The 17,244-nt window shown below is 32.3% G+C and overlaps 2 protein-coding genes across 3 annotated transcripts; both read left to right on the top strand.

The window, feature by feature from the left end:
• Positions 1 to 2,160: 2,160 nt before the first annotated feature.
• LOC108913830 lies at positions 2,161 to 17,244 on the top strand. Of its 2 annotated transcripts, none has more exons than XM_018719467.1 (5): positions 2,161 to 2,194; positions 8,281 to 8,570; positions 9,055 to 9,224; positions 16,645 to 16,811; positions 16,967 to 17,244. In XM_018719467.1, the coding sequence occupies exons 2-5, from the start codon at positions 8,384 to 8,386 to the stop codon at positions 17,172 to 17,174; spliced, it is 732 nt and encodes a 243-aa protein (XP_018574983.1). In that variant the 5' UTR covers positions 2,161 to 2,194; positions 8,281 to 8,383; the 3' UTR covers positions 17,175 to 17,244. The 2 variants fall into 2 exon arrangements, with proteins under 2 accessions (XP_018574983.1, XP_018574984.1); XM_018719468.1 differs by having other exon boundaries at positions 2,179 to 2,194; positions 8,306 to 8,570.
• On the top strand, positions 6,745 to 7,300 carry LOC111692020 (putative nuclease HARBI1). The gene is made up of 3 exons (XM_023455685.1): positions 6,745 to 6,796; positions 6,864 to 7,074; positions 7,136 to 7,300. The coding sequence occupies exons 2-3, from the start codon at positions 6,970 to 6,972 to the stop codon at positions 7,298 to 7,300; spliced, it is 270 nt and encodes an 89-aa protein (XP_023311453.1). The 5' UTR covers positions 6,745 to 6,796; positions 6,864 to 6,969.

Below are 17,244 nucleotides of genomic sequence, written 5' to 3'. Positions count from 1 at the left end.
TCACTCCGGACAGTCACTATGAATTTTTGATTGCACCGCGATTCGCAGTACCGCTACCAAAAAGGATATAATTTCTCGAGTCGCAAAATGGTGGCTTTATCTTTAAGGCGATGATTTTGAAATTGAATATAGAACTGGGACCAAAATGGCCCACGTTGACTTCGCGTCGCATTCTCCAACAAGTCCTTGTTAATAATATAATAGAAGCTGATTGGCTCCTGACGGCTCAATCACCGGACGAATAAATGTGTCGAATTCGAGATATTCTTCGGTCTAAGGATCGAGATCTAAGTAGGTAATAAAGTTTTTCATGATAATTATACATTGAAGGGTGATGTTGTTTATCGAAAACTTGGAAATGCAAATAAATGGTTAGTACCAAGATCAAACAGATGGCAAATCTGCAGGTTATGTCATGATGACCAAGGTCATTTCGGTTTAGAAAAAAAAACTATATAAAATTCAAGAGAATTATTGGTTCCCAAAACTGCGTCAGTTTGTAAGTATGTAAATGCTTGTCTAAATTGCCTCTATTATAAAGCTCAGACGGGAAAAAGGCCTGGTAACTTAAACCCAATAGAAAAAATTACGGTTCCATACCATACGGTGCACATCGGTCATTTAGGTCCTTTTATTAAATCAAAGAAAGGAATTACACAATTATTAGTTATGGTCGACGGGTTTACTAAATTTACAATTCTTGAGCCTGTACGAATCATCAAAACCAAGCTGGTTAAATGTCTGCAAGTCATTATTGATATTTTCGGTGTTCCCACGCGTATAATTACTGATAGAGGCACCGCATTTATGTCGCATAGATTCCGACAGTTCTGCCTAGATTTAGGGATCAAACACATTCAAAACGCTATTGCCACGCCCAGGGCAAATGGACAATGTGAACGAGTAAATCGCACCGTGTTGGGTGCATTAGCAGCCCTTAACTGGAAATGTTGAAGATGATATGTGGGACACTCAAAACGTAATTAGTAGCAAGTTTCTATATATTTTAGTAATTAGGCAGTATTTTTTAAGTTAATACGACTCGCCAAAGTAAAAAAATAATTCAGATTAGGTATATATTTTTACTGAAAATAGCAGTTAATTTACATTATCGGATTGTTAATGTGAAAATATAAACATTAGACTGTTGACTATTCCATGTTATACGTGTTTTAAGGTCATTTTTGAAGAAGAAACTACATGTAATTTTAAAAATCGTATTTCTGCTTTTATAATGAAGGAATAGTAATTATAAGATTGTTTAAGCTTATTAACTAAAAATTATTGCCTACTTAATAAAAAAAATATTATTGTCCTCGATAATCTATTACTGATTAATAAAACCTTTACTCTCTTTCTTTATAAGATTGTATGTACACAGATTGGAGCCGTTCCTGAAAAATCGGGCGAATATTGGTCCAGCGTAAATTATTAGACTTGAAGCGTTGGCCGCTAGAGCAGCACTTGCCGGGGTCCCGTTTCGTGACTCACGCTGGGCGATATTTTTTGTACAAAATCCCGTCCTTAAGAGAAAAAGGCAACTTTAAACCAGATGTAGGAAGTTGACATCCACAAACTGCACAGGCTGTATAGAGGAAGAGGCTTTGCATTGAACTAAAGAACAACCTACCACAAGCTGTTTTAAACAATTATTACAAATTTATTGTTTCTGCCTTATCCTTAGGAAAAATTACTTAAGTATCGAAACCATTACGTTTTTGGACAAAAATTGCTCTAGATCCAAAACAGCTCACTTCCGACTAGGCAGGGGTTTACATACAAAAATTTTCTTTCGCAATGTCCTCTTGCCCTTTCAAGTTCGGCAACACCCTGTATACTTATATGAAAAAAAAGATGTTAATTACTTTTAATAAACTCGTATATAGACACCGTTTTGGTTCGGTGAGCATTATTTTTTTTTTGTATTAAAAATGTCTTTTTATAAAGATAGGATGTACCTAGGGCTTAAGCGAATTTATCAAGATTAAGATATGGCTATTCAATTGACAGTATAAAATTGTATTAATAACAATATAAGAAAGAGTCAGACACTGAAATGTTATTTTTATAATTATTCCTAGTAGGAGCTCAAAAATAAGCCTTTGATAAGATTGTTACATTAGTTCAAATTTCTGTTCAAATGTAGAAATTTTAGTTGCCGGTAGATAAATGACTATTTTGGATTCTTCTAATTGTAAGTGCTGAGTTCAATTTAATATATTTTTTTTATTAAAGATAAAAAAGTGTTAACTCATTTAGTGTAATTAATACATAAATAAAGTTAGACTAGAAAGCAGTATTATAACATTTTTGCATGAAATATATAATATGTATGTAGGTGTGTCAATACTAAATTAATGTGCTGTTTTTCAGAATTGATTTCATTAATTATTTTAACTGAATTTAGAACCATTTTAATACGAAATTAGAAATAAAATATCTAGTAGTTAGACAGGATGTACTTAAAATGCATAATTGAACATTATCGGCAGGGTATATGTAATAAAACAACAAAAAATGTTGTATAAATATGTGTAAATATAATAATAATTTTTACTCGTTCACAAATACATATACAATTTGAACATAGATAAGTAAATAGATATTATTATTATAAATCTGTGGCAAAAAGGAAAAAGGGGATAAGTCTAAATGTCATATTTTAGAGGAGCTAAATAAAACTGTTTCACTAAAAAGTGATTAAACTCTTTTTTCCTGTTTTGTACTTCTGAGGTTGGCCAATGTCATTTGATGTAAAATATGCACAGAAGTAGACTGCATCTGGCCATTAGTTTTTGAAAAATCATTAAATATATTACTTATCCCTGATTACCTTACTTTATCCAACTTTGTTAAAATTCTCAAAGGTTGCAAGTCGACTTAACCCGATTTGAGGTTTTCAATTTTTTATGTTGACAGGTATACTCAAAATTCTAATTAGCTATAAGTAGACATACACAAGTGATATAGTAGTAACATACCTGTTTATTAATAATTTTAATGATTGGTAAAAATAATAGTTTCGTCCATCACAATAAAACATATTTTTTCTGAGGTTATGTTACTCCATTATATTCAAACTTACGTTTATCATCGATCACATCAACATTTATACACTTCTGAAGTAAAGTATATCCACGACTATTGATATCCATTGTTTTTCTTTATACTAGACACTTTACTACACAACACAATGTTGTTATTGCACTGTATTGCACATATCCAGTGAAAATAACAGACTGTATTAAGTGCACTTAACCATAACACTTCAATGTTTAATGAATTTGTTTGGTAATAACAAAAGGGGTTAAGTTGACATATTGCTTTTTATAATTGCTGCCATCTAGGTTAAATTCTATTTAGCTGGGATATGTGTAGTTACGACGTTATTGCGTTGCTAATAATCAAGGAAACTTCGAATTAATGTAATTTTAAGAGTTATGTTTACTTAACTCTTTTCTTCGTTAGCTTTATTTGGCAATACTATATTAAGTAGAGATATCCCATTTTGTCAGATCATCAAAAACAATATTATAAATGCTGGGAGAGAAGAATGTGAATTGTGGGATATGTAGACTTATCCCTTTTTTCCTTTTTGCCACAGAAATATGTTTCTTAAAATAGAAGTGATTTAATTCAAAGATGTAAAAGAATTTGATTTAAATAGACAAGCATATTTCCAGATGTGGACATTTTGAAACGCAGAAAAATTAAAAAATCCGGGACGGTTTTACAAACCCTAAAATTCCCGTTTTTTGTGAATTTTCATTTTTGAGAAAATAGACTTAATTATTTCGTTTTCGAGCGTTAAACTGTGTTCCGACAAAACTACCACTGACTTGATAATTTTTTTAAATTTCATTTACTTTCTCAAGTTTGATTTTTACAGCAATTGGTTTTAAATGACACTACAAATAAACGTCAACCAGATTACGCTCCGGAGATCGAGGTAGCCAAGTTGCTAATCCCCTTTTCTTCTAAAAGGGATATCGCATATCTCTAGCACATCTCTAGCAGCACATCTTCCCTTAGAAAACAAGCTTCACATTTCACTAAAAATTATTATAAATTGAAAATAAATTCAATATCCTGCTCGGTCTTTGATCCATCTGTATTCCACGTAATAACTGAATCTATAACATGTCATTAATTTTAATATTTTGTAACTCGAGAACGAAGCGTTTCTGGATTATTTTTTAATATATAATCTGCTATTTATGTTTGGGCAGTGCATGGGCAGTTACCTACACACTGTGTAAATACATTGTATCAAAAGGAAGAATAATTTGCACCAATTTTTGCCTAATTGAAGTTTAATTGTTTAATCCAAGCACCATTCTTCTCTCATAACGCTTATTGTGTTGAAACTTTGACCAAAAATTATTTTATTTAAGTTAATTTGAATTGAATTTTAAGGATTTGGTAAATAAAAGTGATCATCTACTTTTCATAAAAAACTGAGTTATTCATTTTTAGTTTAATATATTGTGATGTATATTTTATCTTATGTAAATATCTAGTTTATACCTGTAGATTTCTTTTAAAAGAATATACTTACAGATACAGTACGCGCCTAAAGTATGGAATAAATTCAGTAAAAACGAAACAAATTTTTTTTGGGAAAAATCCTCGAACAGGTCGATTTTTAATTTAAAAAATACTTATTTTGGCATAAAAGGCGATTTTTAACCGTCATTTGTTTTCAAGTAATGAGGTCATGGAAATTTTTTTTTAAATAGCAACCCCCTATTTTTTTTTCCTTGATTCTGAAAGATCGTCGATCCGACAGTATTGAAATGTTGCCATCTTACATAGGAATGTTTTCGAGTAAATGACGATTGAATGTTAGAAAACGTAAATTTTATTCATTAAAGAAATAACAATTCCTATGTCAAGCAAATACAATTCATTAAGTTTTCTACCTATATTAACTGTTCGAACTGTCACCCACAGACTTCTTGACAATACGCAAGTCTGTGTAGAAATTCTTCTTGCACATTATGAAATATTTCTGGGGTAACTCTGTGTATTTTATCTATAATACAATTTTGGAGTTCTTCTAAATTATGTAGTCTATTAACGTACACTTTGGATTTTAAGTAGCCCCATAAGAAATAGTCCGGGGGTGTAAGATCTGGGGATCTTGCGGGCCATTCCTTTGGTCCTCGTCTGCCAATCCACCTCCTAGGAAAACAATTGTCCATAAAATCTCGAACAGGGCGCTCATGGTGCGGAGGTGCACCGTCTTGCTGAAACCATATGGTGTCATCAGGAATATCAGGGTCATTATCGTTAGGAAAAATTACTGCAAGCGCTGGAACAAGGTCATTTTGTAAAAACTCTAAAGATCTTTCTCCTGTAAGGGTTCCTTCAAAGAAAAAAGGCCCTACTACCATCATAATTTCATAAAAGTATAAGCGGCGGCGGCGGTCGGGATCATCTTCATTGGGTTACTGCACAAGTTGAATTTTGTAGGGATGATATTTATCATTCCCTGAGATACGTAGCACTGTGGTCTGACTAATTTCATTGTTTAATGCAACCAATCGTAAAGTATTATGAGGATTATCTACCAAAATGTTCTGTTTGTGATCTTTACTAATGCTTGGACGTACAGGTTTTGGAATATCTACAACATTGACAGTTTCTCTAAATTTAGATTCTATCTTCCTGACTGTTGATTGGCTGATACGGCGATCTGGATGTTTTTCATTAAATAAATCGCAAACTTCCTGCTGCGTTCTAGTCTTATCCCCGCATCCGATAAGAACTAAAATTTAAATTCTTTGTGTGACAGTTAAATGTGCCATAATACTTTAAATTCAACAATAATTACAACACTTAGGGCCAAATTCAGAGATTTCCCTAAATCTATACTAACCTTTCACTCATCTCAAACTTATGCTTCACTCAACTTAGGGTGCCCTCATGTCATTCTCAATTCTGGTATTCAGAAATGTGTATAAATGAGTCACTAACTTGAGTGTGCATCAAACCACAAATTACTAGACAAGGAAACAGTTGGCTACTCAAATATTACCAAAAATATGTCATCAGTAGAAACCTAATGTCACAATATTTCTTTATTTTGAATTTGAATAACTGACGTTGAAAATATATACATAATAAGTTACATTTAAATAATAAATAATGAAAATCAAAAGGTCTAATAAATTATCCAGGTAAAAACGATCCTCATAATATTCCAAGTAATAATTAGTTAGTAGTTAGTAATATTTAGTTCATTTTCTTACTATATACTTCATATAGATTAGAATGAGTGACAAGCAATCATTTATGAGGTATGCAACAGAAATAATTTTTAAAAAATAATTATAATATATATAGCATTCACATATAGAATATCCTTTATTGAATACCTGGACTTAATTATTTGTAAAATATACTGCTAGAATATTATGAAACCACAAAATTAATAAATTAGGAACATATAAGCACACGTCAGACACCACTAATATGTCACTAACCTAGCACTCATTTGTGAGGGCAATATGAGTACGATTTAAGTGACTCATTGAATTAGAATTGTTTATGAATACGATTAGGGTGAGTTTAGTACGAGATAAGTGTGAGCGGAACTTTAGTGAGATCTATGAATTTGGGCCTAAATCGGCGTTCCGATATCTGACAATACTTTAATGGAAAATGCATGTCTCTCATAAAAAGCACAGATTTTGAACATTTGAAAAATTGAGCTTGTGAATTCTGAAGTTAATNATTTTTGGGAATTTTTCAATTATGTTGAAGATGTTGATGGTTTTTTACCTGTACCTAGGTAAGTAACTAAAAGTGTTTACCTATTGTAATTAGCAGTAATACTAATATTTCCATTTTATTTTCAGAATTTTATTGAGAGATAATTCTAATCCTTTTGAAAGGTACACTAACAGTGAATTGATACAACGTATTAGATTCTCAAGAGATACTATAGAAACTACAGTACTTCCAATGGTTTATCATAACATTAGAGATGGTGATAATCGTGGACTACCAGTTCCCCCTGCATTAAAGTTGTATGTGGCATTGCGGTTTTTTGCAACAGGGTCTTATCAGGTATTGATGACTTTTATTATTATTCATATCTTGATTTAAATGTAATTTAATTTCTTTTCAGCAAGTTTATGCTGATGTAGCCACAATCAGTCAGTCCTCGGTCTGCAGAATTGTCCGAGAAATTAGCGAGGAACTTACAAGAAGTTTACCAAGACTTATTACATTTCCAGCCCACACGGAAATATTAAAACGACAATTTTTTGAAATTGCGGGGTTTCCTATATAATTAATTAGACTTTAATTTGATCTTGATTATTTATTATTTAAATGTAACTTATTATGTACCTACATATTTTCAACATTCAAATTCAAAATAAAGAAAAATGTGACATTAGGTTTTCATTGATGTCATTATATTTTTGGTAATATTTGAGTAGCCAACTGTTCCCTTATCTAGTAATTTGTGGTTTGATGCACACTTAAGTTAGTCACTCATTTAGACACATTTCTGAATATCAGAATTGAGAATGAGATGAGGGCACCCTAAGTTGAGTGGAGAATAAGTTTGATATGAGTGAAAGGTTAGTATACATTTAGGGAAGTCTCTGAATTTGGCCCTTACAATACTTAGAAAGTCGGTATGACAGTGGCACTTTGTAAAGATTTACACATACATGATCCATAAAAAACTTTTTTGTTTTATTTTAATTGATTTGGGTTTTCTAACATTCAATCGTCATTTACTCGAAAACTTTCCTATGTAAGATGGCAACAATTTAATACTATCGGATCGACAATGAAACGATCTTTCAGAATCAAGAAAAAAAATAGGGGCTGCTATTTAAAAAAAAATGCCGATGACGTCATTTCACGAAAACAAATGACGGTTGAAAATCGCCTTTTATGCTAAAATATGTATTTTTTAAATTAAAAATCGACCTGTTCGAGGATTTTTCCCAAGAAAAATTTGTTTCGTTTTTACTTTATTTATTCCGTACTTTAGGCGCGTACTGTATATCTACTAGAACACTTGAGTAAAATAACAAAAAGTGATAATAGTAATAAAATAATGTTCCATTGCAAAATTGCAAAAAAAAATTAGAGGTATATCCTTGGTTATCCTAATACTGAAAATATCGCATTGAAAGCAAAAAATAAAATATGAATGGATTTGAATTTTTTAAGTACCTAAGCTTTGACTTTAATTTCGATGTATTGATAATAATCAGTTATAATTTAATTAATGATTTTGTGGGAAATAACTAGTGTGTGGTCTACATGTTCCTTCCAGCATCGAGCTACACTTAACATCTAGTAAAAACCTAAGATCATTCATCAGCGGCTCACCAGACACAAACTTCTTCACAATATGGGCAACTGGAAACGGCCAGAAGAAGTTCCATTTCCATCTATCTGGAGAACTTTTGAAAGAAGGGACGCTGATGGAGTTGCCCGAAAATATTGGGTTCAGGATCTGACGCCTGAATATGAAGATATATTTATAGATAACATGAAAAAGATTTTTTTAAAAGACGAACCTGTATGCAAATATTCAAGTAAGTAAACTGACATAGCTGTAGGCTGATTATGGCAAAGGGTATCGAATAGAAAGGGTCTAACCAAAAGAGAGATACCTGTCTAGATCATTCTCAATTTTTTCGTGGGGTCAGATAATTCTTAATTCTCGTTTTATTTAAAATAAATTGAAAATTTTTAAAATAAAGACGAATACTAGACCAACTCTGTTGTAGATATTGCCAGTATTGTAGAAAATGGTCATTGTGACCTTTTAAGGGTTGAGTTGAGGGTTTAAAATAACGAATTCACTCCCTTGACATCTAACAATCAGAACCACAATCAACATTCAATTGATACCTATCTAGGTACTAACGTAAAATTCTTTTAAATGATTTTTGACAAATTTATATTCTTTATGGATGGAATTATGAAAAACCAAAATTTCAATCACTTGTCTAAATACTGTTAAAAATTAAAACGTAAATGAATGCTGATATAGTGAATTATTTTATTCCATTTCAGATTTTGCGGAAGATCCACAGGCGGTACAAGACTTTACAGATTTATGGAGATATGGCTTTAGTCACAAATTAGGTATTATTTGCCTAACAGAAGATGAAAACGGCAAAATAGAATTTGTAGGGGGTAATATGACTGCCTTAAGTGAAAAAGGTACAAAAGGTGGTATAGAGGTAAGTAGTAAGTCACTTTTAATTTACAATATGGCTTAGAACTATTTAAAGGGAGACTACAGGGATATCGGAAACCGTTAGTCATATAGGGTGGCTCAAATTACAAAAAGGTTGCACAATTATGGGGCGAGTGTTTTGGTGAAAACAGATCCAAGATATCTTCGATAGTTTCTGAGATATCTCGAAAAAAGTGAAAATCCCGATTTTCTATTTTTCGTTATAACTCATTTGTTTTTCAAGATAGCCTCACGAAATTTTGTATCTAGACATTATCCAATTTCAATGGTGAGTTCAGATTTTTTCTATCTTCCATTATTTCAGAGTCGCGATAGTCAACTTTTTTTTCTTATGGACGCCATATTGGTTCTCCTCATGGATGGATAAAGAAAAAAAATACGAGTTCAACGATGTATCACACTTTAAAAAAATATGCTGTCTGCCTACAGCAATTTGAATTTCTTTTTAATTTTTCTGAAATAGTAAGCTGATGTCCGAATTGTTATTTTCTTTAGTTTAAAACATAACATGGTGTTCCATTTAAATTAACAAAGTTAATATCCCGGGCCATTTTGTTTGAACTTCATTTGTTTTTATACATCATTTTCGAAAACTTCATAAAAAATAGTGCAACAAACAAAAAAGTTAAAGGGGTGTCAAAATATAGTGAATTACTCTGTACATTAAATGGGCCTAAGTACTTGGATCTTCTACAAAATTATGTAGAGGAATTTCTCCAAACATTGCCGGTTATGCGTTATGTGGAATGCTGATATCAGCATGATGGTGCACCAGCACATAGTACTTTGCAAGTGAAACAATTTTTAAATAACAGATTCGGTGAACAATAGATTGGGACATGTCCTATGGATTATTTTGACCCCTCCCAACCTTTAACTTAACTAAGAGTTATAAAAAAAATGTGAAATACAAAAGTTGCATTATTTTTTATGAAGTTTTCGAAAATGATGTAGAAAAACAAATGAAGTTCAAACAAAATGGCCCCGGATGTTAACTTTGTCAATTTAAATGGAACACCATGTTTTACACTAAAGAAATTGACAATTCGGACATCAGCCTACTACTACTCAGAAAAATTAAAAAGAAATTCAAATTGCTGCAGGCAGACAGGATATTTTTGTAAAGTGTGATACTTCATTGAATTCGTATTTTTTTTCTTTATCCATCCATGAGGAGAACCAATATGGCGTCCATAAGAAAAAAAAAAAAGTTGACTATCGCGATTCTGAAACAATGGAAGATAGAAAAAATCTGAACTCGCCATTAAAATCGTCGTGTTGGATAATGCCTAGATACAAAATTTCGTGAGGCTATCTTAAAAAACAAATGAGTTATAACGAAAAATAGAAAATCGATATTTTCACTTTTTTCGAGATATCTCATAAACTATCGAAGATATATTGGATCTGTTTTCATCAAAACACTCACCCCATAATTGTGCAACTTTTTTGTAATTTGAGCCACCCTGTATGACTAACTGTTTCCGATATCCCTGTAGTCTCCCTTTAAATAGTTCTAACCCTGTATAGTTTCTACATCTAAGTAATTCGCACAGGCAAGTTTTATACCGTCGCGTCGCAGTGTAGTGGATTTTCATCGTCTGAAATAGTACACATTTAAAACAAATGTATTCTGTTGAAAAGGAAAAAATTCACTATACGGTACGACGGTGAAAAAAAAACCCTCATGTGTATGGGGTCTTAAGTTTATTCAAACACGTTACTACGTTCAAAAATTATATGATTTACTTATTTTAAAATAAATCTTATAATACAAATACACACTAGGCGGTTTCGTCGGGTCTCTAAAAGTCATATCTTGTGAGAAAAGTTCTCTATAAGGAAAAAATTAAATAATAAATTACTGTAATAATTTATCTACTAATGGGCCTGATACACGATAGCGACTTACTTATACGCAGAGCTGGGATGAATACAGAAAATAGTATTCAATCCATAAATACTGGATATTCTATGCATACTATGCACTGAATCCACTCTTCGCTTGTAGGCTTCTATGGCAGTTGCCAATGGTTGAACCATTTCCAGACCGGTTGTCACGCTGTCGGTCTAAACTCCTTAACGTTTCGAGAGAAGAGACGTATCGTTCTCTTCTTCGGTAGAAACCTAAAACTGGAGATTACATCCTCTGGTTGGTATTAATATTGGCACTGTGAGTTGATCCAGTGCATGACTTGTAGTCACTGGTCTATGTCGATCTTGTTCTTGGTATTTGCAGATGATTTCAGGTAGTTCAATTGAAATTCCAAAATTACCAATTAGGTACTTACCTACGCGATGTATTGTCGGAAATTATAAAATGGTGATTAAAAATATTGACTCCAGATTACAGATAGCAAATTACTTTATACGTTAGTAAAGTTATACTTACGTTAGGGAACAATTATATTTCTATATCTGTAGTCCTTTGAGGTTTTCAAACATTCGTTTTAAATAGCTAATTGACCATCTCTTGTACCATGCTACAACTAAATTCACTTACAACCCACAAATACAAGGGGAAAAATATAAAGGTATTACAATCTTAAACGTAATACAATGAATATATACCTTGTGTGATTCTTCGACATTAGTGTTTATATTATCGAATTTAACTATTATCAGTTTGTTTTATTATAATTTAATCTAGATAATAATGACCATAGAGTCGTAGTAAATGAAAAATGCTAATCTAGGAAAAACTGTTAAGACAAGAAAAGACGAAATGTTTATATTTTTTAATTATTTTTCCTAAAAATAAATTTTTGGAGCCTCTTAGATGATCATACTTATAACTTTTTTGGGAAATCATTTCCGTTAAGCTAAAAATTCGATTGTCCTTGCGAAGCTGTACTATAATAATATGTATTTACCTACTGATTTACTGATCACAAGTTATTCCATGTATTCCCAGTTATTGCACCATATTCCAAGTTGTTCCATCACTTCAATGTATTCCATATACAGGGTGGGCCACCAGTAACGCCTCGGTCGCTAGTGACCAAACGGCAAATGTTATAGAAATCTGTTTAGGTGGGTATGTGTAGGTTGATTAGGGATACATTTTAAAAATATTTTGAAGTATACAGGGTGTCCAGGAAAAGCGTACCATATCAAAGTTAAATTTTTTTAAATGGAACACCCTGTATTTTACTGCATTTTTGAAAGCACCGTAAAAAATAGGTGAACTTTATTAAAGGTTCTGCATACCTAGGACTTGTGAGATATTTCAATTTTAGTGAAAATTCAGGCTTAGCGTAGAAATTTAATATTAGCAATAAAAAAATAATTTTAAGGAAGCAGCCTTGGAGGGTCTATTTTATATCCTTGAAGTTATAAATTGTTATATTTGTCGTTACTTAGTATTATACAGGGTGTTCAAAAAACTGCTGAATACTTCTCTCAACTTTAAACAGCAATAACTTGGTTATTTTAAATGGAACACCCAGTATATTTTTACTTTGGGAGTTAGGAAATTTAAAACTCTTTCAAACCGTGTATAGGTTTCCTATACCTATCTCTAACGGTATTGAAGATATTTGTGTCGTTTCATTTTTTATCGATATTTTTGTAAGATGTATCCACGTGTCTTTATCTAGGTCTTTACTGAATTGGTTTGGGTTCTTCTTGATGACGTCTTTTTAAATATATTGAGAAAAATGAGGATGCAATTAGATGGCGCACCTGCAAATTTTTCATATTCAGTGAGAAATTATTTAAATCGAAAATTTAGTAACAAATGGATAAGTAGGAATGGTGCATGTCAGTGGCCACGTAGGAGTCCAGACCTCACCGTAATGGACTTATTTGTTGCGAGCTATATAAAAAATCTTGTACACAATGTTCCACCTACTACTTGCGATGATATTAAAGGGAAGGATTAGATATGCATTTGCGTGAGAATATCATTTGAAGATAGAATAAGATGCTGTATTCAAGAGAATGGTTATCAATTCGAACATCAATTAAAATTTTTCTTTGTTTCTTCTAAAAGTAAAATTTCCTTTTATCATTATCATGACAATATTCAAAAAAGTTTTCTAATAAAAAATATTATTTTATAAGCAGAATAATTATAAAAAGTTATTAATTTTGTATAAATATGTTTGTAGTAAGTAACTGAATTATTTATGAACATGAAAAATATTTATTAAAGAAAATTTTACTTTTAGAAGAAACAAAGAAAAATTTTAATAGATGTTCGAATTGATAACCATTCTCTTGAATACAGCATCTTATTCTATCTTCAAATGATATTCTCACATTCCTTAGAATATTTGGGGTGATTGTGGCAAATGCATATCTAATCCTTTCCTTCATATCATCGCAAGTAGTAGGTGGAACACTGTGTACAAGATATATTTTTATACAGCCCGAAACAAAGAAGTCCATTACGAGAGGTTTGGACACCTGTGGTAGCCACTGACATGAACCATTCTTACCTACTCATTTATTACTTAATTATCGATTTATATAATTTCTCACTGAATATGAAAAATGTGCAGGTGTGCCATGTATTTGCATTCACATTTTTCTCCTTATATTTACAGAGACGTCATCAAGAAGAACCCAAACCAATTCAGTAAAGACCTCGATAGAGACACGTGGATACATCTTACAAAAAAAATCGATAAAAAACGAAACGGCACAAATATCTCCAATACCGTTAGAGATAGGTATAGGGAACCTATACACAGTTTGAAAGAGTTTTAAATTTCCCAACTCCCAAAGTAAAAATATACTGGGTGTTCCATTTAAAATAACCAAGTTATTGCTGTTTAAAGTTGAGAGAAGTATTCAGCAGTTTTTTGAACACCCTGTATAATACTAAGTGACGACAAATATAACAATTTATAACTTCAAGGATCTAAAATAGACCCTCCAAAGCTGCTTCCTTAAAATTATTTTTTTATTGCTAATATTAAATTTCTACGCTATGCCTGCATTTTCACTAAAATTGAAATATCTCACAAACTGTAAGTCCTAGGTATGCAGAACCTTTAATAAAGTTCACCTATTTTTTTACGGTGCTTTCAAAAATGCAGTAAAATACAGGGTGTTCCATTTAAAAAAACATAACTTTGATATGGTACGCTTTTCCTGGACACCCTGTATATTTCAAAATATTTTTAAAATGTAGCCGTAATCAACCTACATATACCCACCTATACAGGTTTCTGTAACATTTGCCGTTTGGTCACTAGCGACCGAGGCGTTACTGGTGGCCCACCCTGTATGTACCTACACCGGAATCAAAATATTCCATAATCTTGCGTTTTATTTCTTCTTATTTCCATTTTCCTGTTTATTCCAGGATATTACATTATATTCCAGGTTATTTCGTCGTGTTCATTGTTATTCCGGTGTATTCCCGCCACATTCCGATCAAAACGTAGGTACACTGATTCAGTATCATTTATCTAGGCACTGATTCCGGCTAGTGGATCACCCCTCGGTTATTCTTCATATGACACGTGATACTTGCGATACTGTAACTTCGTGGTAACGTGGCCTAACTTTTTTCCAGGAAATAATGCGATACAATTAAAATTTTATAAAAGAAAAATAGTATACAAGTGTTTGTTACCAAACTTGACAACTACATGTAATAACAGATGTGAGTGTTTTAATTATCTTCGGTTAACGCTATGTTTCAATAACCACGAAACAAATTTCAATGGGCTTTAACTGTTATTTACAATATTAAGAAATGGTTAAATTCAGTATAATCCTTCAATCAGAATCGGAGATTATCTTGCAGTAAACCGGACTTGAGGAAATTAGTTTTACTGATGGTAATGGCATCTAACGAGCGTTCAAATAAAAACGTGGTCAAGTTGGTTCTGAAAATTTGGACGTAGGGCGTAGCGTATAGCAAATGACTTAAACGTCATCTGTCAAAGCGCTATATCGCCCCTATAAATTTGAATATTTTCGTTTTAAAAAGCGTTTAAAATGGTGTGTCCTCAAGAACAAAAAGTGTTTATCATAGAGTCCTACTTTAGAAATGGACGCAAGATTGATGGAATATGGAAGTATTCTATTGAGGAATGTTTCATAGAATTTCAAAATCAATTTCCCGGCGTTGTTGAGTACAAAATTTTTCAAAGTGCAGTTCAGCGTTGTGTTAATGTTTTTCGTGAAACGGGCAGTGTAACAAGAAAAGAAGGAAGCGGCCGACCTAAAAAGCGGACTGAAGAATTAAAGAAAATGTCCAACAAATAATGGAAAATGCGCCAAGAACTTCTGTACGTGTTTTATCACAAATGGTGGGAGTATCAGTCGGTACCTGCCACACAGTGTTAAAAAAAGATTTGCGTTTGTTCTCCTATCGTTTAACTTGTCAGCAAGAACTTCATGAAGTTGATTTTCCGCGACGGGCTGTATTTTGTGAATGGTTTTTAAACAACTACGGTGAACTTCATAATATCACCTTTTTTTCTGATGAAGCCTGGTTTCATTTAAGTGGTTACGTAAACTCACAGAATATGAGAATGTGGTCTTCTGAAAAACCAGATAACTTTTTTGTCTACACGCTCAAAAAATTGGAGTTTGGTGTGCTCTCAATCGAAGGAGGATTTATGGACCTATTTTTTTTAATGGTACTCTTACTGCGCAAAGGTATAGAGAAGAAATTATCGCTCCTTTTGTTAACCAGCTGGAAGAAAACGAAATTACAAACTTTTACTTTCAACAAGATGGCGCAAGGGCACATACGGCAGGCGAGACGATGAATATGTTGAGGGAACTTTTCCAAAATCGACTAATTACGCCGTGTGATTTCTTTTTGTGGCCTTACCTTAAAAACACTATTTTTGAACTGCCTATTCCTGATTTAAACCATCTGCAGGCTCGACTTATAGACAAGATTCGTGAAATTAACAATACCCCGAGCATCTTAGAAAATGTCTTTAATTCTTTGAGGAACAGGTGTGAAAAGTGCTTGGAACAAGGAGGGGGACACTTTCAGCAGCTGCTTTAATTTATTGTTATAACAAGGAGGGGGACACTTTCCGCAGCTCCTTTAATTGTTTGTTATTGTTATCACGATTATTCTTTAAAATAAAGTTATATAGTCATTAACGTTATTGAAACTGACAGCTGCTATACAGCTCGTTGAGAAATGAGGTTAAGTTGGTCGCTATAAGCTACTCCCTACGTCCAATGTGTCAGAGCCAACTTCGACCACGTTTTTATTTGAACGCTCGTTATAATTTAATAGCTAAATTACTATATCTGTGACATCTATCCTTCTGTGGTATATCTTTCATATTTACATTTGCTTCCTGTTACAAACCGGTTTGTGCAAGTAAGCGCTTGGTAGGTCCATAAGCCCAATAATGTATCAATTACATAAATAAGTATCTAGTATCAGACACTAACAATTAATTGTCTTGTTTTAGGACAAATGTAAAACATATCAAAAAGTGTTATCAGTATTTATATACGTAACGAAAAAGAGGGATATATTCAATGAATTAAATATTAACGAATATCTAACTGCTTTTGGTCTATTCGTTCTGCCAAAATTTAGAGGGCAAGGAATAGCTACAGAAATTTTGAAAGCGAGGTAGGAAATAATGAAACAAATAGTTTTTCAGTTCAGTTTTGTGTTTCAATCCGATTGCAATAATTGTTATATGGTTTAATAATAATTGTCTCGACAAAGAAAATAGGTTGCTTTGTATATCTGATGTTATAATTAATTTAGCATTTTATTTTTAGGCGTGAGTTATGTTTAGCAGTTGGAATCAAAGCTTCAGCCACGATATTTACATCTATTATATCCCAAAAGAATGCTAGGCAGGCAGGGTTTAAAGATTTTGTTGAAATTGATTATGATGATCTGGAGAAGATAAACCCCATGTGGAATTTTCCAGGAATTACTTCCTTTACCAAATCTATAAAATATATGTACATACAATATTCCTGAAATGTTATTGATGTTTAAAATACCTTTCTATTTATATGTTGACTAATGTCATGAAATACCTCTTAAATGG

This window comes from Anoplophora glabripennis, unplaced genomic scaffold, assembly GCF_000390285.2.
Source record: "Anoplophora glabripennis isolate ALB-LARVAE unplaced genomic scaffold, Agla_2.0 scaffold819, whole genome shotgun sequence".
NCBI lineage: Eukaryota > Metazoa > Arthropoda > Insecta > Coleoptera > Cerambycidae > Anoplophora > Anoplophora glabripennis.
This window is presented reverse-complemented; position numbering and strand designations above follow the sequence as displayed.